Genomic DNA, 23494 nt, shown 5'->3' with positions numbered 1-23494 from the left:
AAAAAACTGTTTGTAAGTATTAAATGCAATAGTATATGTTGGTAGTATACTGTACTGATGTTGCAGCTTTAATACAAACTGTGTTCAGAGAAAAATCGAACATGTGGTGTGAACATCTACAGTTACATGACAACTTCATCTGCTGAGGAAGATCATGTGACATGATTAAAAGCTCCAGAAAGCTACAAAGTGGACCTCAATGATGGTCTTTTTTTAAATTTTGATTAACATTTAAAAAAAATGATGCTGGTAGGGAATTAATAAGACTTCTCATTGCATCATTATGTGGACAGAAATAACACAAGCGGTATTTCAATTTCAGCTTTCAAGCATTCCCTGGATCAGTTCTCATTATCTGGCCTCCCCCACCTCCTCCTCCTCCACAGACGCAGCGTGATAGTGTCTCGCTGTATCTTTCTGTTTCCTTTCCACCACACAATGTGATGGTTATAAGCGGCGCGTCAGGCTTTCACTTGACATCTTTCTGAAGAGGTGTAAAACTGAATATCAAACAATGCACCGAGTGTTTGTATAATAACATCAGGCAGTTGCTTTATCAAACTGTGTTATCATGCATCAAGCATAAGGCGGCCAGCTTTGGTGTTGTGTGTCTGTCACTCTCACTGCTAACAATAACACATAACTGAGTTTCAATACATGCAGTCAAGAAGGCCATGAAACGGCAGCCGTCCCCTGTTAGCGCACTGCTTCCTGTTATTCTGGAGAGCACCGTTTGGATCAATAAACCTCCAGCTACCAAATGGACCTTTTATTGTTGGCACTGAATGTCAGCTTCCTTGCTATGGAGGACCACTTAGTATAGGCAGAGAGCGCCATGAGGAAAGCCACTTACTGCACGGGGAGCTGCTGGTCAGACAACCAGGAAATGGACCGTGTGCTGGAAACGCTTCAACAGCACTTTCAGTAACTCACCTTTGGTTCGGTGGATTTCTATGGGTTTACGGGGCCAGAAAATGGCCAGCTGTTCACGGCGGTCTTCATCGTGTGTATCTTTGTGTATCTGTGAGATCCAGATGGCCATCAGAGCTCTGGAGGCCATCCAGGTTATTGAGCACCAATGTGCAGCTTCACGTCTGAGCCTGCTGCTCCACACTGAGCACGTTCACCTCATCCAGTTTCCATTATCAGTGACACGTTCTAATCAGCGACTCTTTTAAAAGGTTATTAATGGCAGATAAATCACATAGTACTGCTTTATATATAAATAATAAGCCAATAATAACTTTATAAGTTATTAGGTTGTGAAAAATCCATTTGTTTGTTGTTTATCCTCCTCCAGGCTGCTTTTCTTTTTACGAGCTCTATAATTCATCAGAAAAACTAAGAAATTATAAAGTGGGAAGCCACAAGCGTGACAAATTAAAATGAAGATGAAAAAAAATCCCCAAAAAACAGCAAACACAAAGTCTTTTAGTGGAGTGTTGGGCCAAGAAAACCATCCAGAACAGCTTGCCATATTCACCAAGCCTCTGGAGGGATAAAACACAATACAAATTTTCCACAATCTATGGGGGTATTATTGCAAACATCTGCCACTGTGTGGCATTTGCATCCGCGTCTGCACAGCTGTGACGCTGTAGCTCAGTCTGGAAATGCGTGGTCTAATTTGTGAATGTGTAAAGGAATCCGCAAATGTGTATTTGAATAAGATTCAATGCAAATGTGCGAATATTAAAAACTGAATGTAAATGGCCTGAAAACTGTTATATTGAGCTTCAAGTCGTAGCGAGGAAATGGATAATTCTTCACTTCCACCTCAGGTGTGCAGAAAAAAAAAAAAAAAAAAAAAAAAAAAATTCTGCAGAACCAAATGAAGCTTTTTCAGATTTTTACACAAATTTTTGCTTTTTTCTGTCGTGATTTACTTTTATCTCTTCAGCATGTAAAAAATATTCAAGTAAAACAAGAAAAAAAACTCACTTCTTGGTTGAATTGATCACAACCAGCGGACATATTGCATATATTGCTTTGTTTTAAGGGTGTTTTAGTGACGGATGTTCAGGCAGAAAAATGAAGGGGAGACAACAGAAAAGAGATGCGAGAAACACGTAAAAGACATGTCAACTACTGAACAAAGTTACGCAAAAGACTTGTGCAAACTATAAATCACAACATCAAACCAGACTGTGGTTTCTCAAATTAGTACAGAGGCAAAAGACACAGCTCTACCATTACAGCGGATGCTCATTATTCTCAGCTATTTTTCCTAAAATCTCTTCCCTACTAGACGCCAGTGCTCATCAAACATTCAGGACATCCCGTGGTTGGAGCCGAGCCTCCGAGTTGTACGTGCCGCCTTTGATAGCACATCACAGCGGCTCCATACCACCTGAAATCACATCTAAAGAGGCAGGATTTTTTTTTTTTTTTTACAATCACAATCACACTGGGATTTCAGACGGCTAAGACAGAGAAAGCGCCTTGACATTGGCTATTTAAGTTGCCTAGAAAATCTTTAAATGGCTGATTTCACAGTGGTTTCAGTGTATCAGTGAATGAGACGGAGGAGGAGAGGAGATTTGTGAGGGGCGATGTTGAATTAAGCTGTGAGTGAAAAGATGATTCTAAATTTTACTGGAGTAACAGTGACGAAATATTACCAGCAAAATGTACTTAAAGTATCAAAATAAATATAAATATTTTTGTATTCTGGACTGTTGACCGGACTATAAGGAAATTTACATATACACTGTTGCTCATAAAGTTGGAATAAAATATTTTTTACCTCTTTCCATGAAATGATTGTGACAATGTGATTAATTTCATTTCACCTGGGTAATTGGGACACATAATGTAATCACTGCACCTGGTCAAAAGTGATTACTGATGCATTTAAATAGGAATAAACAGAGGATTGTGTCTGAAAACAAAATTATTCCAACTTTATGGGCAACAGTGTATAAACTTGAGCTTTTGGACATTTTTTTTTACGTTTTCTGACATTTTTTCATCCAAACGATTAATCGATAATATTGAAATTGATCAAAAATATCAACATTTCCCTCTGAAATGAAGTGAAGTCAAAGTATAAAGTATTTGAGTAAATGTACTTAGTTTCTTTAAACACATTCAACCACCAGAGATGACTGGACCAACTGTGACTGTGTTGTAAACTCTCACAGCTGCTCCCTCGACATGATGGGAAAACTGAGGAAACTCAACATGTGACAGAGGAATAAGAAGCAGCTTTGATCTGCGACAAAGAAGAAGAAAAAAAATAAAAATGCAAAGACACAAATTGCTGGGCTGCGCTGCCGCTCTCATTAGGGCTGGCCTGCTGATGGAGCTTCCTCTCCAAGACAATCCACCTCACAGCTGCTAGGGTTTCAGACTTTGGATACTTTAGTCACAGCACTTTTGTTTTTTTGCAATGTAATGGGAACACAGCGCATAGATTGGGCCTAACAGCTGGCCAATGACTCTGCTAACCTCTGTATCTAATTAATGGTTGGTGCCGCATGATGCTGGATGGTTGCTATTTGTTGTCTGAACTGATGGTCAGTGTACTTTTGGGACACAGGATGGATATTTAGCCGTTAAGTATTTCTGTAAGCAGCTGCAGTCTCCATGAATCTGATTGTTATTGGTTATGACATTTAATTCCCATTTGAGAACAAGCACTATTTTGCAGCAGGCATCACGAAGATGCACAGTGTAACGCTGCCGGGAGATTATTTATACACACAAATTAGATTTATATCAGAATTCTGTGCCAGCGAATTGTGCTCAAAATCTTTTTTATCAGCCATTATTGGTCATATATTTCTCAGTTGAGACGTTAATTGGTGGGATGCCGCTCGTTTTCTCACAGAAATGAAATGAAATCTCGTGGTTCTGGCTTAAATTACAGCTGGTTCATTTAGATTAGAAAAAATTAATATAATCTTTTTTGTTTCTGGTTTAAAAAACTCCACCACTCTCACCAGTGAATCTTGAGTCAAGGTCATGTGAATGACACAGGGACTGAGAGCATCTATTTTCTTCTATTTTTGATCTGTTTAAGGCCGTTCACCCTCTCATTTATACAAACTTGTATATATTTGCAGATGACACAACAGTCACAGCAACAGCACACTCACAAATGCAGGCACATGAATATTAAAAGACGTTAAAGGGTATCTCGCTGTTGCTCTCAAATCTCCAACCAAACTGTCAGTGACCGCGTTGCATTGTGGGTAGTGTAGGCGCTAGGTTTTAACCATTAAAAAAAGAAAAAAAAGAAAAAATCTCTGGCTCTGCTGCATCAGTTTTGACACTTTTTGCTTAAGCTGTATTAATAGAATAGTCTTTTAAAGTGATTACTAAATATAAAGTGCAAACAATGGCAAAAGAATGACAACATGCACATAGAGTGTGCAAATGTTCAAACTGAAAAGGTCGCAGAGATTAAATTACTGGGAATCAAACAACAAATTAGTCTGACATGGACAGCTCATATCACTGACCTTTCTAGGGATGCTTGGATCAGATACAAGCTTCTTATCTAAAGAAACTCTTAATGTTATATCTTATGGTCAAATTTATAATCATGTCAGTTACTGCTGCAGCGTGGGGGATGCAGCTCACAGAGATGTGAATAGATGGCGGGGTGATGGCATTAAAGTGAGTTACACTGTGTGAACACACGAGACAAGATTCAGTTGTACTATCTGGGAAAATTCAAATGTGTACAAGGTCAATACGCCTTCAGCACAAAGTGTTATTAGTGCGAGATAAACATAAAGTTCATATGAAAGTAAAAATTGATTGAACTGACACTATAATTGGTGTTTTGTAGACTTATTGTGGCACACTTTGTATTATTGCACTCATGTGTGCAGTAGTAGGTAATGAGTATGTGTGTCCATGTGTATCTGCATGTACTGTGTATGCTCCTTTATAACTGAGTGTATCTGTGTGTGCACGTATCAGTCACCTTGAATTTGGACTCTTGGCAGACTAAAATAAATCCACATGAACAAAATAATGAAATAAGAATAATATAAAGTATAATTTAATGTTTTTAATATTCTGGCTTCTCATCAGAATTTACTGGTTTGTCATGAGAGAGGTGAGGGGTGGGTGTGTTGGGGGGGGCACGTGACCTTCAGTATTTCTAAAATTCTGGATGCAGTCTTGTTTCCACCAAAAATAAACGTATCAGGAAGAACATGTTGTTCATGCTGATATTTCCTGCAATATTCTCTTGTGTGCTGAAATAGTTGGTTGAGATTCAAAGCTGCACATGCAGACAAATTCTCTGTCTGCTTCAACTTGGAAATTTGACAAAAAAACAATTAAAGGCAGAAAGAAGCAGTTCAGTTGTCTGCTGCTTTGATTTCTGTTCCTCGTTTTCTTTAAAAGAGTATGTCTTTTCATTTAACGTGCGTGCTGGGTTTGAAGATGTTAATGAGAACAAACAGGGCTTCTCTAAGAGAAAAAAAAAAAAAAACTATTTGCATTTTTTTTTTTTGCTCCTGAAAGGCAAGTACAGTGTAAACCACACACACCACTGAGGACTTACCTGTGTCCATGGTTTATCAACCTTTCATATCAACAGAATAGAGTTCACCACAATTTTTCTTTTGGCTTAAATATGACGAAATCCAGGATGTACTTTTGAATAGGAGGCATTGAAATGACACATTTCTGCAAATTTAACTGATTTTGGTTTATTGATGTAGTGATTCCCACCTGGAGGAAGTTTGCCTGTTTCATTCACTGTCAGGTTCTGTGTGTGGGTAACACCTCAAAGCCCAGCCCAGAACTCCAGTATCAGTAAAGCAACCCTTGCAAAAGGTGGAATTGCAAAAATGCTTTTATCTTTTCATAATTCACCTCTTGAGGCATCAGCACACAGCGTTTTTTTTTTTTTTTTTAAATTTTGTTTCAATTTAAGGTCTCACTTTCCCCAAGGCTGTTGCCACTCCACCTACACTACAGACGGTTACATAACGTTTTACAAAGGCTTCAGTAACCAGAGAACTACTCTAAAGTGGGGTTTTGAAAAACACAACCTTGTAAAATGGGGCTCTGTGGCCAATACAGTCTACCATCCAAAAAAGCTGGAGAACATTAAGGTAAATGTGTGACTATGATCAGCTGTTTTCATATAAAACTATATAACAATTAACTATTTGAACAATTTCTTGTGAACTGTATGAATCTTAAACTTAATTTACTGCAGCTCCCCACACCACTTTAACAAGCAGTGAACTTATGAATTTCCACACCTGTAGTCAGAGTCTCCTACCTGCAGCCAGCTGCATCCAGCCGCAGATCTTGTACACGGTGCCAGTGCTGCAGAAGAAGAAGAGCGCGAAGCAGCCGATGCAGGTGAGGACCAGCACCATGGACATGCCGATGAAGAAGGAGGCGGCCTTGAACGCACCGGAGGGGATGGTGCTGAACTCGGTGAAGCTGCCCTGACAGGTCAAGTCCCGGGTCAGGCCGTTCCCGATGCAGTAGTGGAACAGACCGAAGTACCCCGCCTGAGGGGTGTCCACGCCGTCTCCGATCCAGTACGGCTGGATGAAGCACACCACGTTGACGATGGCGAAGAGGATGGTGAAGATGGCCCACAGGACGCCGATCGCGCGGGAGTTGCGCACGTAGTTGGTCTGGTAAATTTTGGCAGCCTCGGATGCGGGGAGCATGGTGGTGGTCGTGGGGGCCCCGGGGACCATCCTCTGGTCTGTGTGAGTGGGGGTCGGCTCGGTCCTCAGGATCAGTTACTCTCCTCACTGAAGTAACATCTGCCGCATCTGATCCCTAAAAAGCCCAGTCACAATATTCAGTCTGCAGAACTTCTTTATATTTCTACCTTTATTCAGTCACAGTTGCAGACACAGCATCACTGCACTCTCGCATCCATGAGCTCAGGTTTTGTTTCCCTCTGAATTTCATTCATCACTCCGCAAAAAAAAGAAAAAAGAAAAAAAAAAAAGCCCAAACGTGCGCTCCGTGAAGACAATTCAGGCAGCATCATCTATTCAGCAGCGAGTGGATTCATCCTACATTTGTCCTCATGTTTATTCAAAATCGTCTCTACCTGAGTCGTGCCAAAGCCGGAGGCTGTTATTCCGACAGACCGGTTCAGCTCTGCTTTGTGAAGCCGTGTGTGAGATCGCACTGAGACGGTCCGAGCTCTGTGCTCGACGGCGAGAGACCAACAACCGCAGCTGAGCTCCTATTGAATCAGAGTTGGAGGATAGCCTTGGTTATTACAGGGCCAACCCACCTCCCTTAATCCCAGGCTGACGTATTACTACAGCAACGCGCGAAATCTTAAACAGACACATGGATTTAGAAGAAACACAGTGAAGCGAATGGCTCATAATTTAATGGTCATATTCTCCTGTCTGCTGCATCATAACAACCTAATTGTATCCACTATGAATTAGTGCACAAAAATGCACCTGCTACAGTAATAACGATAATAATAAAATAAATAAATAAACAATAAATCAGAAACTAGCCTAACAGTTAAATTGACCCGTGATTAATTCCAATTGGATAATATTAGGCCCACTAGTTTTGCTTTTTTGGCTTACCCTGTTCCTCAACTGATGTAGTTACCCACTTGTCATGTTACAAGTCTTCAATACCTTTATTCCGTTAAGTAAAAAAGTAGGGAAAAAAAGGGTATAAAGGTGTATCGGAAGAGCCTGGCACTATATAAGACAAAGTTTTACCCAAATCTAACAGGCAATGCCGTAACTTTTTACATTTTATAGCCATAATTTCCATTTAGTTCATACATCGTGTTAAACTACATTACCCATAATACTGTGGTGCGTTATGATTGGTTGGTAACCAACAGCCGTCATTTGACGTAATCTGAAGGCGCGCGCGAAACTGTTGTGAATTTCCCTGCTTGTGTGATTGTGTTTCTAACTTCGACTTAGTATTTCAGTCAGTTTTAAGTTTGTTACACTTGTATTTTCCGACATGGAGATTCCCACAGCGGTCTGTCGTGTTCACAGTAAATAGTTTACAGCAGTTTTCCTGGTTTTACTCACATTTTGACCGCAGTTCGTCGCCTCCCGTCCCCGTTAAACGCGCTGTAAACGGCCACTTAGCTAACGTTGGTTTTGTTGTTTTAGCCGCTGCCGAAGTCACCAACATCTTCGTGGTGTAATAATACACGGTGTTGACATTGGAAGTACGAAAAGGATGACGGCGTTGTTACGGCAGCAAGGATATGAGGAAGAGAGGCTGCGGAGAGCCGCAGAGCTTCTGCCCTGCAGAGAGGTCCAGGCTGGAGTGCTGCTGTCGCTAATGGGACAGGTACGTTCACCTGTAAAGCTTTTAAATGTCAGCACAGGAACAGGGGTTGACCTAGCATCTCCAGGAAGCTAGCTTGAAAATTTCTTAAAAACACTGATTTCAAATAGTAAAAGGTAATAAAATATCTAACATATCATTTACAAAGGTCTTCAATATTTGACTCACTTTCATTTTGCTTTATTTTAACAAAAATGTTAGGAAAATATCCAATGCCATTGTTCCAGACTATCTCCATCCATTCCAGTCCAGTTTGGAGCTGGCTTTGTGTTGATTACTATTTATAGATTTTTTTTTTTAATGTTCTTTTGGTAGAGGATGAATTGTTTGTCATTAGATCCCCGGTGTCAGAATAATATGAATTGATAGGCTTGGGTTTGATAATCACCAGAGATCCTTCTGCATTCATCTCAAGAGGAACAGTTACAGCCTAATGGAAATTTTTCAATCATATCAACTTATCAATTTTTTAAGGATATTAAGAGACTGCTTGATAACTAAGAATGTCTTTGCAATTAATTAGTGCCAACAACACTGGATTTACTTTGTTGATGAAAACGGGGTTGATGTTAGTTAGGAACACGGTAAAAGGGAGACCTTGTTTAATAAATTGTAATTGATCATAATGGAATATTGCTATTATACTGTGTAAAAGGTGTTGTATTTGGTTCCTGCAGCCGCAGCAGTACAGCTACCCTTCACTCTTCATCTACGGTCATCGGGCTTCAGGGAAGAGTCATGTGATGCACGTTTTGCTGAAGGAACTTGAGGTGAGACAGAAACAGTTGCAGTCCAGGCCTAAATGGTGTTTTTATGTGTAGATGTACAGGATGGAGTTGATCCAATTTTGCTATCGAAATGAGAAATAATTTCCCTTTGTCTACCTTTATCTCCTGCACTGCAGGCAGACAACAAAAGTGTGTTAAGGGACAAACCATTAATCAGGCCTGTGTCAGTAGCTTCTTAACACGAAAGAGTTTGACTCACTCACTTCTTTAAGCTCAACAGATGCTGGCACTTGTGACATACAGAGCTTTCTTTATTAGACCTCTGACTGAGTGCTTAGTCCTTGAAAAAAAAAAAAAAGAAAGTTCTTGACAACATGATTCCTTTAAGAAATTTTATTGTGGCAGTGTATTTCAGAGAAATCTCATTTCCCCTTGCACAGGGAAGGTTTCTGTGCAGAGGCTTATATTTCCCTTCCTGATTTAAAATTCATGGATAGAATAGTAGGTGTCGGATTTAGGGAAAAACTTAAGAATCTTACTGCAAATCTTTTTGTATGAATTAAATATAAAGAGCAAAGCTTTCCAGATCCTCAGTGATGCTTCCCACCCTTTGTACCTGCACTTGGGTTTTCATCCTCATGGAGATGCCATAAACAAGTAACAGCCCCCAAGTGAATTATACATAATGTATTGAGATCTTTCTTGACTAACATCACAAGCATGTAGTCCTTGTCTTTTTGATTTTGTGTACCTTGCTCCTGCTGTTTTCCTTTCCATGTGGTGAACCCAATTTTTTCCAACATGAACAATGAAGTTCCTAAGTAGCTAACTAGTACTGAAACTAACTATCATTTTCATTATTGATTAATCTGATTATTCAATATTGAAAGAGATTATTTTCTAGATTAATTGTTTATTCTATAAAATTTAAAAAATAATTGGGAAAAAAAGCCCCTCACAATTTCTGAGACATCAAAGTGACATCTTCAAAGTGCTTGTTTCACTCAACCAGCAGTCCAAAACCCAAAGATACTAGATTCACTATAATATAAGACAAATAAAAACAGCAAATCAGCTCAAAAGTGAAAAAGATGGCACACCATCTAAGCAAAAAATGCCTGTAGAATTTCATATTTTATTAGAATAATAGCGATAAAGCAGCAAATCCTTTCATTTGAGAAGTTGGAAATAGCAAATGTTTGGCATATTTCTTGAAAATGACTGAAACAATGAATCAATATAAAGATTGTTGAAGCTGCACCTAACTTATATGTGGTGTTAATTTAACATCACAGATCATCAGATTTTAAAGCTCACAGCGAAAGACAGAACCAGCACAACGTGACGACGTGTGTTAACTCTATCATTATTTCCCCTTCTCTCTGCAGCTGCCTCACGCTACAGTCAGCTGTGTCGAATGTGTTTCCGCCGCGTTGCTGTTTGAACAAGTGCTGCTGTCCTTCTTTGGCTGCGAGGCTGCCTCACTGCTCCCCCGCAGTCCCTCCCTGTCTGACTTTGTACGCATCTACAGGCAGCAGTGCTCCCAGTCTCCTGCCAAGCAGACACGATACATTGTGAGTGCCATGCACTTTACACTCAACCAGAAAATCACTCCTCGCTTGGCACACCAAAACACTCTAATCCATGGCACGTCAAATTAGTTATTCTCTGGATGTGTCACTTAAATGTTTGTACAATAATATGATTAGTAGTGATAGCATATGCAAATGGGTGCTAAACAAAGCTCCAGATGCATTAGCCTGGAGAAAATAAGTGTGATTTCCAGCCAGCACAGGAGTGGGTTTAATCTAGTTTTTTGGCTTAATCATTATTTACATTTTAAAGTGAGCTTCCTGCAGAAAACACCAAGATAAAACATTCATTCACAACTTCTGTTTTATTGAGTATGGATGTCACAAAATGGGCTCAAACGTGCACCTTTTTCTTTCAGGTAATGGAAAAAGCCGAGCTTTTGAGAGACACTGATGCCAATCTCCTCCCTGCTCTCCTGCGTCTTCAGGAACTGGTAAGAAAGTGCAGCCAGCTCTTTGTGTTATCTATCAACTGAGCCACTTTACTGTTGTTGCACTGTACGGATGATGAAGAGGGACTAGAAGAGCTTACTTTGTAAAGAATGACCTTGAGCTGAGTGTGTGGAGCTCTTTAGTAAGGCTGTTAGGAAGGAAGTATGGTAGCCACTCACAGCATTTTGATTAAACACAGCAAGAGTTAAAAGACTGATTATTTCTGTGGTTGTTTGTGTTTTATTCCTGTGAAAACTGACTGTTCTCTGGTGGATTGTGGGTGTTAAGAGGAATCCGTCTTTTTAATGTCATGCTGCTTCAGTGCTGCCACACAGGATTTTGAAGTGATAATTAGGATTCAGATTCACATGTTCGTGATTGATGACAGGATGATGAAGGGTTGTTGTGTCTCTAAAGTATATTATTAATATCATTGTGGCCTCTGTAGAAAGGTTTACAGGAAGGCTTTACCGATTATGGTTTGGGTATATTTAATTATAGTGGCAGAAAGGAACAGGTAGAGGTTACAATATGTGTTCTCTGTTTGTAAGTGTCTTATTGACATGTACAGATCATGTTGATCTGATCTGATTCAAACTTTTTCTGATCTTTACATAGTTAGGAAAAGAACTCTGTTGTAGTTTTTCTCGCCAAACGTCAGCTCTTACTGAATCAGTACCGAGTACTGATCTGATAACCAGCTCTCTTTTTTTCCCAAATTTTACGATCTGCATACCTCTCTGGGCTTAACTGGCAGGGATCATTTTTATTTAATGTAAAACCAGGAACTGCTGTGGCTCTAAAAAATGAGTCAGCAGCCTGACATGACTGACTGAATATGTCTGATAATGACACTGATGAAGAAATTGTATTAAATGTGGCTTGGTAACGTTATGAACGATATCTGATCTAGAGCTGAAACGAGTTGTCAGCTCAGTCAATTAAACTATTCTGGTAATTGATTAATCTTTGAAGCCTTTTTAAGCAACAATACCAGACATTTTCTAATTCCAGCCTCTCAAATGTGAGGATTTGCCGCAAAGATTAATATCTTTGTAAATTAAAAATCTTTGTGGTTTCTACTGTTGGTTTGACAAAACAAGATAGTTGAAGTTGTCAGTCTGGGCTATGGGAAATCTTGATGGGCATTTTTGACTGTTTTATGATATTTTATAGACCAAACGATTGGTACATCCCTTATACAGCATTGTAGTATTGCATGAGAAGATCAATAGTGTATCATTGTTGTTTTGTCTGAGATACTGACATGTTTTGTGATCCATTTCTGATAAAGCCACTTTCCCAAGTTAAACTTTATTGTCATCAAAGGGACAAAGGTATCTTTTTATATTGTGAGGAGGGTAAAAAGCATTCATTTAGATATATGAAACACATAAATTCGGGGAGTTAGCACTTTCTGTACCCATCGGAGAGACTCACTGACCTGTTAACAGTAGAAGTGAGTATACTTGTTGTATAAAACCTCTATCATATGGCACATGTGTAAATACATACATCTGTTCTTCAGGTTGAGGACAACATTACTGTCATCCTGCTCAGTGAAATCGCCTGGGACAAGTTCAGACCGAACACGGGCTGTTTCGAGCCGCTTCTGCTCCATTTCCCCGACTACAGTAAAGGTATTATCGTCCTCACACACGCTACATCAGCCAGCATCATGAATAACTCTCACCGCACTGCATAGTCATAACGCACACTTGGCAGATGCAGTGTGATGAGATGTGAGATTTTGTACCTGTGATTTTGTTCTAACACTTGAGGCAGCGGCTGTGGAGGAGTATTGCATTATAAAACACCACTGTATAAATTCAGCACTTAGAGGGAGTGAATCATTGTACTTGGTATGTGAGAATCTCTAGCAGGTTTGGGAGAGATGTAACTTATAATATCTCAGTGTTTGCGTTCCTGTGATAAAACTGCTTCTAAATATAGTCCGTGTCCATTATTCACAGGTGAGCTGCAGCAGATCTTGTCCCAGGACAGACATCCGTCATATTCAGCTGAGTTTTACTCATCATACATCAACATCCTGCTGGGAGTCTTTTACTCGGTCTGTCGGGACCTCAGAGAGCTTCGGCACCTGGTCAGACACACACCAACACACACACACCTTCATAAGTCAGTGACGATTTTTCACAGTTTGGATTTTCTTCCAGTCTTGCATCATTGATTTCTCTTTTCTTTTTTTCTTTTTTTCAACCAGGCTGCCCTCAATTTTTCAAAGTTCTGTGAGCCTTTGGCAGAAGGAAAAGGTAATGCATAAAGGACTATTCATTCATCTGACAGATGATCAATATTTGTATATATTTTACCCCTTTTTCTTTGTGTTCATTTGAAGAGAATTCTTTCTGTCATGTTGAGGCGAACTTCGGCCATTTTAACTTTTCTGTATTTATTTTTTAAAGCTGCATTAATGATTTTTTTGGCCTCTTGAGGGAAGCAGAACAAGCTGTAAACACAACACTGACAGATTATTACCCTATTAGGTTGGTATGGTGACCTTGCCTGGTTACACATCCTTTAGACACTAAACAACATCATCATTCAGTTGTAGATATGTTTGTCTTCCCTTGAGAAATGCAAAGCCAGGCTTACGGTCGATGTAGATAATCTACTGCATACGTTTTGATCCATGTTTGATATCACCACCACAGCACTAGACGGACGACTGCAACTTAACTGAAAATAAACATTACAAACTTTGTAAAGACCGATTCATGATTGATTCATGTCTCAGAGAATGCCATGTTTGGTCCTTGAACTTATTGGGAATTGGGCCAGGAAAGTCCTTGAAAGATCCTTGAATCTGATGTTAAAGAGGGTGTGAGAACCCTGAGAAATGAAGTGTAAGTCCAAAAAACACTGTTCTTTAGCTCTGTTGTGGTTTCCTCCTGGTCTGGTATGACAAAAATATCTGGATCTTTAGCTGCCAGACATTCACTTTACTTCACCAGCTAGTTGCTAAATTTATCAGTGAGACATTTGGTGCTGGGCAGGTGGTGTACAGTCACTTTATCATAGCCTGTTTTTTTTTTTTTGTTTTGTTTTTTTTTGCTGAAAATAGCTGCAATGAGGGCTGTGAGACCAGAGTCGAAGGACATAAACACAAAAAATGAACTAAAAGAGGCTGAAGTGCCGTAGAAATCACATGAACTGTGCAGTCGAGTGATAATTCTCTGTGGGTTCATCACTTTCATTTGATCTGTTGTTGATATAAAAATATCCATTTATGATTACATCCCTTCTATTGATAGTGTAAGTGAACATTGACTCATCACAAGTTATTACGTTGGTTTTCTCTGTAATGTTGCTTTATTTTTCATGTGTTTTAGTGAAAGAGACTGACACACACAAGCTGTGGAGGAACATAGAGCCTCATTTGAAAAAAGCCATGCAGACAGTTTATCTCCGAGAAGTGTCCAGGTTTGTCCAATCAAACAGTCAAACTTGATCAAATGACTCAGTCTTGTAATGTGGCTTTCATGCTGAGCACTAGGCCAAAAATATGTGATTATTGTTTCTGTGGTTTCTTACTGTTGTTGTGTTTGTATTTCTCTCTTTTACCGCTCCAGTGTTCAGTGGGAGCAGATGCAGCAAATGGAGGAGAAGGAAACTGGAGCCTTGAGAGGTACCAACACACACTGAGCGCTGTTGCACTTGATGATGTAACGCGATTGCAGAGCAGATGTTAAACTGTAAACCAAGTGATAGGGTGCAGTGACACTGTGGATTCATGCTGAAATTGTGATATTTTTCCTGTGCAGTTGAAACCTTGTAATAGCCTATTAGTCCATCGCACCAAAAATAATACATTACCATCATACTGTGTGAATCCACACGTGCCTTTTTATTTTTAGATTTTCAGATACACAGCATGTCTGAACGACTGCTGTCTTATTTCCCTCCTTCCAAAGGTTTATCTGCTCACACTCATGTTGAACTGCCGTATTACTCCAAGTTCCTGTTGATTGCTGCATACCTGGCATCCTACAACCCTGCACGCACAGACAAGCGCTTTTTCGTCAAGGTAGGAATATGTTTTTGGTGAGGGGGGTAATTTCCCTCTATTAGACAGAGGACAGTATAGAGGTGACAGAACAGCAAGGGAGGGAGAGATGGGGGATGATATGCGACAAAAGTCCTCCGCCATACTGGATCCAGGGCCTGTTTTACAAAAGTGATTTGCAAGCATACACACATCCCAAGTGGCAACAGTGTCACTCGCTAATTGTCGATAAATGGATTGGAAAAATGGCATTTGAATTGTTTAATGAAACATTTAAAAATTAACAGGACAGCAGATTATCTCACGTTGCACCCCATGACTTCTTAGTCCAAAAAAACACCTCAGTAATTTTGTCTTTAAATATTTTACAATTCCCGTAGTGTCTCCTGTTAAAATTATGCATCTGTGGGTTTTCCAAATCGATGGTCTGAGGAAAGAGGATGTCACATGTTGTACAGATTAAAAACCCTTTTTGACAAATCTTCAATTTATGGTTTTGGGCTATATGAATAAAAAATGATTTGATTTATGTGACTTAATGTGTTCATCGTCCTTCTGTTTCCTCCCAACAGCACCATGGTAAAATAAGAAAAACAAACTTCTTGAAGAAAAATGAAAAGGTGATGATCGTAACACAATACTGCCTTTCTTCTTTGTTTGTTTCCCATCACATATAACTTAATATATAACATGACATAATGAATGCCATTATCTTTCAGACTAGTAACCATCTTCTGGGGCCCAAGCATTTCCCTCTAGACCGCCTTCTCGCCATTTTCTACAGCGTGGTGGACAGCAGAGTCGCCCCCACTGCCAGTATATTCTCTCAGGTAGGAGTCCAATGAGCTGCTGCGGTCACAATTAGACTCCACATTTGAATTTTTGCATGATTTGTACCATGTTTCACTTAAACATTCGGAACATGTTGCACAGATACAGTTAAGATTAACCCTGAAGAAAACATTTATCTGTCGATGGTGGGGATAGACTGTAACAGTGGTGGGCAAATAGCAGCCTGTGAGCCAAAGTCGGCTCTTCAGCAAAGATATTTGTCCCCTGAGTTTTTACTGTCACAGTTGATATTAATACTTTTAGAGGGTTTTTCATAAATCTGCTGTAGACAACAACATTACTACAAGGACCATTAAATTCTAATACATACAAGCTTGTTACATCTAATATCAGGATGCTGATATATTTACCAGACGAATACCACAGACAACTAATGAAATCTACTTTATTTAAACAGTAAGTAAGTACAAACAGTTTTAATTCCTCAGCTTTAGCCTGTTTGTTTCTCACAAATAGTGACAATCTAGAAGAAATGCTGTGATAATGAGTGTGTTAATTTTTAAGGCGACAACAACAACAGCAGCAGAAGCACTTTTATATATATTCCGCCATGCTTGTACAACTCCTGGAAAAAAAAAACTATAATGTCCTTGTAAAATATAAGACAAATTAAACTCCCAAGATACTAAAATGATCCACTGTTGCTGCCATTGTACTAAGTTAACTGAGCTTTGTAGCGGGGGAATTTCACCCTTCATTTAGTCCTGTAGAGGTTGTACTCTTTCTTCATGATCGTGACTCCCAGGAAGCCTCATGGTTCTGTACAGTTGCTCCAACCGAGCATAGAAAAACATTTAATTTCATGCTTTTCCCCACATTTCCCAGATAAGCAAATGAAAGAGAATATGCACTATATAATCAGAGGATTTTAGATGATTATTTTTTCCCATTTCTATGGGCAAATGTAGTACTATTTTATGTCCAATCAAGCCTAATGACCAGTGTCGCAGACGAGAGACTTTTCTACACATATAGTCATGAGCTTCGGGATCTGTGGCCAAATACTGATCTATTTATGGCTTTGAGCATGAAATGGTTTTAGGAAATTAGGCTCAACCCATATCTGTGCAACTTGCAGTCATCATTGAGTGCCTCTGCATCAAAGTGTGAGAGTGTTTAAAGAAGTGGAACAGAGAGTTATTTTGTTTTTTCTCTATTCCCCATTTAGATCTCCTCTCTGGTGACCTTACAGCTGTTGACTCAGGTCAGTCATGACGACCAGCTCGATGCCCCAAAGTACAAATGTGCTGTTTCCATGGACTTCATCTGCGCCATATCCAGGTGTGTGTTCATGTTTGTTATTAATCATGATTGAAACTGACTGAATTCTTCAGGGGAAATGACCTCTTACAGTTTTGTTCTTCGGTGTGATTCATCTCCCAGGACGGTGAACTTTGACATTGTCAAGTATCTGTACGACTTCCTGTGAGCCTGCAGTGAGTGAAGGAGAGACGACACCCTGTGACAGTAAGACAAAGGGGGATTTCTCACCACAAGAACACACCTCAGGACAAGCATTTGGCATGATATGTGGCGGGAGAATTAATCCAATTATGTCACTGCCCCCTTGTGGTTGATAAATGAGCTTTATCCTGTAGAGTTTCTGTGCCTCCAACCATGTTAAATATCTGCATAGTACAAAATAAATGCCATATTGGCAAGTTGACTTTATCTTGGTTTAGTTTTGTTAAAAGACTTAATGTTTGATATTTATCAATAGGAAATATTCAAAAAGAGTCTTACTATAGTTCAGACTTATTTTCTTTCATTATAATTCAAAAACATCCAGTGTACTGTAATGTACCAGTGGGATTAATGCAAATATTCACAGTTCCTCATGCTTCAAGCAATGCATTATTAGATCGTGGTGCAGCTGTACTATTTTTGCCTGACACAGAGTGACCCTGGCACCATGCAGGTGAATCATCGTCCTTGCTCAAAGGGAGGATTTTGTTTCTGTGATGTGTTTATACCCTGTTGTAGGAGGGCACTGACGTCAGCGGATACTTTTAATATAATGGTGAGAATTCACTCATCCTCATTTAACCTTTGAACAGTAAACTAAACCAGTGGTTCCCAACGTTTTAGGCTTGTGAACGTTAAGAACAAACCAATGACAATCGTGACCCCCTGTAATCAGTCAAGTTTTCTTCTTCTTTCTCTTCTCCATTTCTTTCATTTCTTCCAAATCTCTCTTTTTTTCTTTCTTTTTTTTAAATCATTTTTGAAAGGCATGAAATACTTACCTACCATAAGGAGGAATCAAAGAGTAGAGGAAATACTGGGGGGGAAAAATACATTTTTGTTGTTAAATTATCTTAGAAGATGAAAATCCGTGTCGTTGAAGTGATGCCTCATAGAAATATGTCACTTTTGATAAGGAGTCTTGAGTTGACTCACTTTCAAGGTTCAGACGCCTGGTTGGGAACCACTGCTCTATATCTCAACTTAACAATTTCCTCTAACATTGAAATTTATTACAATTCCTGCTACTTCTTCTTCTTGTTGTTGTTCTTCAGATTTAAAATTTGTACTCTTTACATTTCCTGAGGGATGATGGGATGCGTCAGGCTGAACTACAGCTGACTGAATGTTGTGTAGAAGCTGCAATACTTATCCAGAACATTTAACAGAAACGTTACACAGCTGATTTTAAGTGTTCGTTTTTATTGTACAAATAAGCAAAAGCTGAGAAAAACACATTCTGCAGTCTTCCAACAGAAGGCACCAGTCGAGCGTCGCCAACAAACATAACAAAGGTAATCTATATCTGTATTTAATGCTGAATTGGAAGCAAATCACTCAGCCAAAAAAACACCCACACACACTTGTTACAAAACCACAAGCCAGTAGTTTGCCTTTTGCCTCCTCTTAAATTATTTCAAACATTAAAAAAAAAGTTAAAACATAAAAAAGGTAAACATTTGAGAATTTTATTTTGCATACTACTAAATCTCTCCAGAAACTTTCACCTGTTCCTGTATCCAGCCAGGGACTTGATCGAATTAGCATGGAGTGTCTCAGCTTCCTCCCGTAAACCCCACAGGCAAGAACGGCTAAATAGAGATTTGAGTAATTTTATGCAGAGGGACTCAGACAGAAAAAAAAGGATTTGGAAAGCATAGTTGAGTGCATATAATTGCCACTCTACTCAAATACCTCTCTCTTTTATCCCATGGGGGTATCTGAGGGTAAGTGGGCCATCTGAAGTTTCATCCCTTGTGCCAAACGTGGCTTTGGGAGAGCTCAGCATCATGTAGGACATTGGTCTGCAAAGGTTGACTGAGTCATCCAGGTGCATTTAAAGTGCATGTGTGTTACTCTTTTAGAGAATAAAAATGTTAAATATCAGTGATAACAATTCACTGTCATCATATTAAACTGGATTCAATCTCGGTTTATAAATGACCTTTTTACCAGAGGTGACGTACTGAAGCTCTTGGGTTAGACCCCGTATGAGGGGGAGGTAATCGGACTGGACAGACCCTAAACGCTGTGCCTCCTGTTGTGGATCATGGCCACGATGTGGGTGAGGTCCAGACTTTTCATCATCACCTCCATGAAATCGGTGTCAGTGCGAGCACCGGCCACAAACTCCTCCAAGGAAAGCTCGCCTGTTGGAGGAGACAAAGATGATAATTACAAACATAAAAGCAAATGAATACTCCAGTGATACAGTGTCACCATACTATAAAAGGTTTAGTTATTTATTTTTCAACAGTGATTTTTAACAGGTTATCTGCAGCTGATCTGTCTTCATAGGAGTGTTAATTCAGGAAATGCTGGTTTGGGTGACATCAGAGGGTTTGGGACAAACAACCTATAAGGTCGATTAGTTGGAGGACTTGTTGGATTTTGGACACAGCAACAGTTACAAGTTAGTTAGTGACACTCAGACTTGATGCAGCTCCCTCTGCTGCCACAGAAGACTTGATGCAACTTTTTTCACTCCATAAGACCTTTAAACAGACTGATGTGTAAAATGGATGGAGTTATCCTTAAGTGTCTTACTTGCATCTTTTGTAAAGCTTTGTGGATTTTCTTTTTTTTATTATGTTAAACGGCCACCTACAGTATATCTTCTGTCTATGCTTGTTGTGTTGCCTGACTCAAAGACAGCACTGGAGCAGATAAATGTCTAAACACTCTCCACCCACCATCGATTTCTTTTAAAATCTCTGTCTCCGCACAGCGCCAGTACACACTCACCATCTCCATTTATATCAATCCTGTCAAACACACTGTTGGTGAAATCCTCAGCGGTTGTTTCCTGATTTTCATTCCCATTGATTGCACGAATGGCCTGAAGGAAAGAGAATAAAATCAGTCTGCCACGTCGAGGCCAAGACTTAAATGCATTGTGGAAGATGAATGCTATACTTTACCTTTATGATGTTGAGGAGCTCGTGTCTGTCGATGCAGCCGTTTCCATCCACATCATAAAGTTTGAAATACCAGCGCAGCTTGTGCTCCATCTTTCCTCGCATCACCAGGCTCAGAGCTGCCACATACTCCATGAAGTCTATGTAGCCGTCCTGCAGAAACAAGCAGGGAGATGAGATTTGTACTCTCTTGTTCCTTGTCAAAACAGTATCAGACATCAAAAAAATAATTATGCATGACCATCTACTTATTATTCAACCAGCGTGATTCAAAGTGATAAATCAGTCGACCAGAGCTCCCATCCTTCATCTGAAAGAGATCCCCCTCATCTCAACTCCAAAAGCTATCTGTGTGAAGTGAAGCATGCCAGGGCGGGGGATTATCTGCAGGGACTGTCTGTGTCTCAACACAGGCAACAATCTTAGCATCAAAGCATTGTCTCAGAGATAATCTCACAGTTTAAATCATGCATAAAGATTACCATGGCCTTTTGTGAGCTGAGGGGGAGACTAAATATAGACGGTCTCAGACAGACATCCTGCCATGACCCTGTCACACACACTCAAAGACGCTCTTAAATGGGGTACAAGCTGGTCCTGGGAGGTCGCAACATTGCCTGAGTGCTTGTGCATATTTCAGTGAACATGTGACCCTGAATGAAAAAGATGTTTTTCAATTTGGGCAGCAAGTCAAAGAGTTATGTTTTCTGCTTTAGAATTTTAAACCGAACCTTAAACACTTTGACAATCATGCAACAAGCCATCAACATCAATGAATCAATCACTTGATGACATAAAACAAATTTCGATAACCAATTAATCATTTCAGTCATTTTTCTGGCAAAAAAACCTAAAATGTTTTATTTCTAATTCCTCAAATGTGATGATTTCAGACACTTTAACTTTTCAAAGATGTCAAAGATTTTAATATCTTTTCCTTTCAGACTGTTTTATGCAAGATTTCATCTTAGGCTGTGATGGGCATTTTTTAACTAATTTCTGACAGTAGAGAACATGATTAATCAAAACAAACAAACAAAAAAAGAGTATAACTGATGATGAAAATCATCATTATTTACATCTTTACATCCTTAATCTGTTATCTGTCCAAAGTACTGCGTATTAGAGGGCTGCTTATTATGTTTTTTCATAGTTTAGATAAAATTGTAAATGGTGCTGAAACATTTAGTCAGTTGATCTGCAAACAATTGATCTGAGGTTATTTTAATAATCAGTTAAATGATTAAGTCAATTTATTAAGTGAAAATGTCAAATATTTCTGGTTCCAGCCTCTGCAGTGTCAGGATTTGATGAAATATCTTTTCAAAATGTCTCTTTGGCGTTGTTGTTTTTCGCTATTTTAAATTGGCACTATGGACATTTTCCACTATTAACATTTAAGATAACATTTAAAACTATAACAGAAACTATCTCTTCCAAACACTTAAAAGAGATTTTGAGGACGCTGATGCACTGACTAGATATTTTTATGGTTCTTAAAAACTTACTTTAAGTAACATCATTACTAGATAAAGAACAAAAGAAATAAGAATAAAAAATAGAAGTTCATGTAAACAATTTGATGATGAAAGGGCAATACCTTCGAGGAAAAACAGCCAGCTAACAAAAATGAAACATGACATATTGTAAATCCCTAATAAGGAATGGCTTCAGAAAGAGCCCCATCACACCCTCTCACTGTCACACTCCACAGTCGAGGAAAAGCCCCCTTGAATTTAATTTTGCAGTTAAAAAATGCATCATCTTACCTTGTTCATGTCAAACGTGCGGAACATCTGCTCAATGTAGGCGTTGGCCTCTGGGTCCAAACCTCGCAGCCCGAAGAACTGCTTGAACTCGTGCAGGGTGAGCTGACCCGAGGGGCACTCGGTCATGAACTTCTTGTACCAGAGGTGCATCTCCACCGCCTGCAGGTCGTCCACGGTGCTTCCTGTTGAGTTACCCATGTCTCTGACACCTGAGCGTGTGTGCAGACAAGGTATCTGGAGCCGTTTGCAGCTGGTGCACAAACCTCTCAGCCCACTTGGTCTACTGTGAAGCGAAGGTAATCCCTCTTCACAGTCACACAACGATGGGACTTATGGTGAGAGAAGCTGCTGGTGGGGGCCTTTTGTAGCCGTCTGTGTTTGGGGTTGAGGTGATCCACGCCCCTCTGTGTCCTCCTTTGGTGTAATCGCTGACTGTAATCCAGGTAAACATGTAGATGATCGGCCTAATCCCCCCCATTAAAAGGGCAGGTTGCCTGTTCCACCTCTGCCCACGTTTACCCTGAGATGTGCTGACAAACACAATACAGGTTTCATCCCTCACATGGAGACACAGGACTTCCAACACAATCATGCATCTTAGCTGATGGGATACACTTTGCTCAGCATTTGCACTGAAACATGAGTGGTCCAGCTTTAATGTCCTTAGTGAAGAATAAGCACAATACAAAACACACAACCCTAACTCAACTACACGCTTAAAGGACAGGTTCACAGTTTCTCATGTCTGCCTTAAAACAACACTCAGGTTTCCATCTGTACATTGAAACAGATTCTGCTCGATCTAATCATCAAAGTAAGTGATGTGGGATAAAAATTAAACAGTCCTGAAGCTGCAGCCGACCAAATTAGTCAGACCAAGTGGGTGTCTTCCAAATCTTTGGCCTTTTTAGTGCAAATTTCTCTGTTTTTGGAAGTATCCCTCTGCTGTGGCTCAACAGTGAAAACACTGTCAATGGAAACACAGAGTCTTTTATACTAAAAATAACTTTAAACACCTCTTTTTAACTTCGGATAAACTTTTAAATACATTTTTGACACTGGATTTTGTCCCCCATCATTTACATTGAGTGTGCATTAGCAATAATGGTCAATATGGACAGAAGGAACAATTACAGCAACCAAAAGCTGTTTCAATGTACATATGGACACCTGACAATTGTTTTAAGATGGACTTAATTTACATACTGGATTCTTTCTATATAGTTGTAATGTTTAACTTCTTCTCTTGCTCTTGGTTAAAACCACTTGTCAGATCAGTTAATTCACCTTAGCTGTATTTAAACTTCAATGGGTACAAGATAAGGCCAAATAAAGTTTTAATATTGCACATTTTGTTTACCTGTTGTCTGTTGAATCGTCTTGTGTGCTTGTAACTTTACATTTGACTGTACTTCCTGAGGTGTGT

The 23494-nt window shown here is 39.5% G+C and overlaps 3 protein-coding genes across 4 annotated transcripts in view; 1 reads left to right on the top strand and 2 right to left on the bottom strand.

The window, feature by feature from the left end:
• The window catches only part of lhfpl3 (LHFPL tetraspan subfamily member 3), a 38785-nt gene extending 31561 nt beyond the window's left edge, over nucleotides 1–7224 (bottom strand). Inside the window, exons 1-2 of one of the 2 annotated variants that reach the window (XM_056367006.1) lie at nucleotides 7052–7224; nucleotides 6254–6771 (exon numbers count right to left, since the gene is read on the bottom strand). In XM_056367006.1, the coding sequence (XP_056222981.1) occupies nucleotides 6254–6686 (433 nt within the window). In that variant the 5' untranslated portion in view covers nucleotides 6687–6771; nucleotides 7052–7224. Of the gene's footprint in view, nucleotides 1–6253 lie in introns of both variants that reach the window. The other variant, XM_056367005.1, reaches the window with a different exon arrangement.
• Nucleotides 7225–7828: 604 nt separating this feature from the next.
• On the top strand, nucleotides 7829–17583 carry orc5 (origin recognition complex, subunit 5). The gene is made up of 14 exons (XM_056367809.1): nucleotides 7829–8289; nucleotides 8964–9056; nucleotides 10403–10588; nucleotides 10966–11040; nucleotides 12567–12678; nucleotides 13012–13142; nucleotides 13263–13311; nucleotides 14392–14482; nucleotides 14632–14687; nucleotides 14974–15086; nucleotides 15638–15685; nucleotides 15785–15895; nucleotides 17086–17198; nucleotides 17301–17583. The coding sequence occupies exons 1-14, from the start codon at nucleotides 8176–8178 to the stop codon at nucleotides 17344–17346; spliced, it is 1338 nt and encodes a 445-aa protein (XP_056223784.1). The 5' UTR covers nucleotides 7829–8175; the 3' UTR covers nucleotides 17347–17583.
• A 1014-nt stretch (nucleotides 17584–18597) lies between these two features.
• guca1a (guanylate cyclase activator 1A) lies at nucleotides 18598–22587 on the bottom strand. The gene is made up of 4 exons (XM_056367899.1): nucleotides 22069–22587; nucleotides 20303–20452; nucleotides 20127–20220; nucleotides 18598–19531 (listed from the first exon to the last, which is right to left on the bottom strand). The coding sequence occupies exons 1-4, from the start codon at nucleotides 22264–22266 to the stop codon at nucleotides 19404–19406; spliced, it is 570 nt and encodes a 189-aa protein (XP_056223874.1). The 5' UTR covers nucleotides 22267–22587; the 3' UTR covers nucleotides 18598–19403.
• Nucleotides 22588–23494: the final 907 nt, after the last annotated feature.

This window comes from Seriola aureovittata, chromosome 22 (assembly GCF_021018895.1).
Source record: "Seriola aureovittata isolate HTS-2021-v1 ecotype China chromosome 22, ASM2101889v1, whole genome shotgun sequence".
Taxonomy (NCBI): domain Eukaryota; kingdom Metazoa; phylum Chordata; class Actinopteri; order Carangiformes; family Carangidae; genus Seriola; species Seriola aureovittata.
Note: the sequence above shows the minus strand (reverse complement) of the source record. Positions and strands in the feature narration are given on the sequence as shown.

What these genes read in the sequence shown, in the direction of transcription:
- guca1a (XM_056367899.1), bottom strand. Translation starts at nt 22,266, where the DNA reads ATGGGTAACTCAACAGGAAGCACCGTGGACGACCTGCAGGCGGTGGAG. An exon ending in AGCTCCTCAACATCATAAAG is followed by an intron (nt 20,221 to 20,302) that starts GTAAAGTATAGC and finishes TCTTTCCTTCAG; the next exon opens with GCCATTCGTGCAATCAATGG. An exon ending in GATTGATATAAATGGAGATG is followed by an intron (nt 19,532 to 20,126) that starts GTGAGTGTGTAC and finishes CTCCTCCAACAG; the next exon opens with GCGAGCTTTCCTTGGAGGAG.
- orc5 (XM_056367809.1), top strand. Translation starts at nt 8,176, where the DNA reads ATGACGGCGTTGTTACGGCAGCAAGGATATGAGGAAGAGAGGCTGCGG. An exon ending in CCAAGCAGACACGATACATT is followed by an intron (nt 10,589 to 10,965) that starts GTGAGTGCCATG and finishes TTTTTCTTTCAG; the next exon opens with GTAATGGAAAAAGCCGAGCT. An exon ending in ACAAGCGCTTTTTCGTCAAG is followed by an intron (nt 15,087 to 15,637) that starts GTAGGAATATGT and finishes TCCTCCCAACAG; the next exon opens with CACCATGGTAAAATAAGAAA.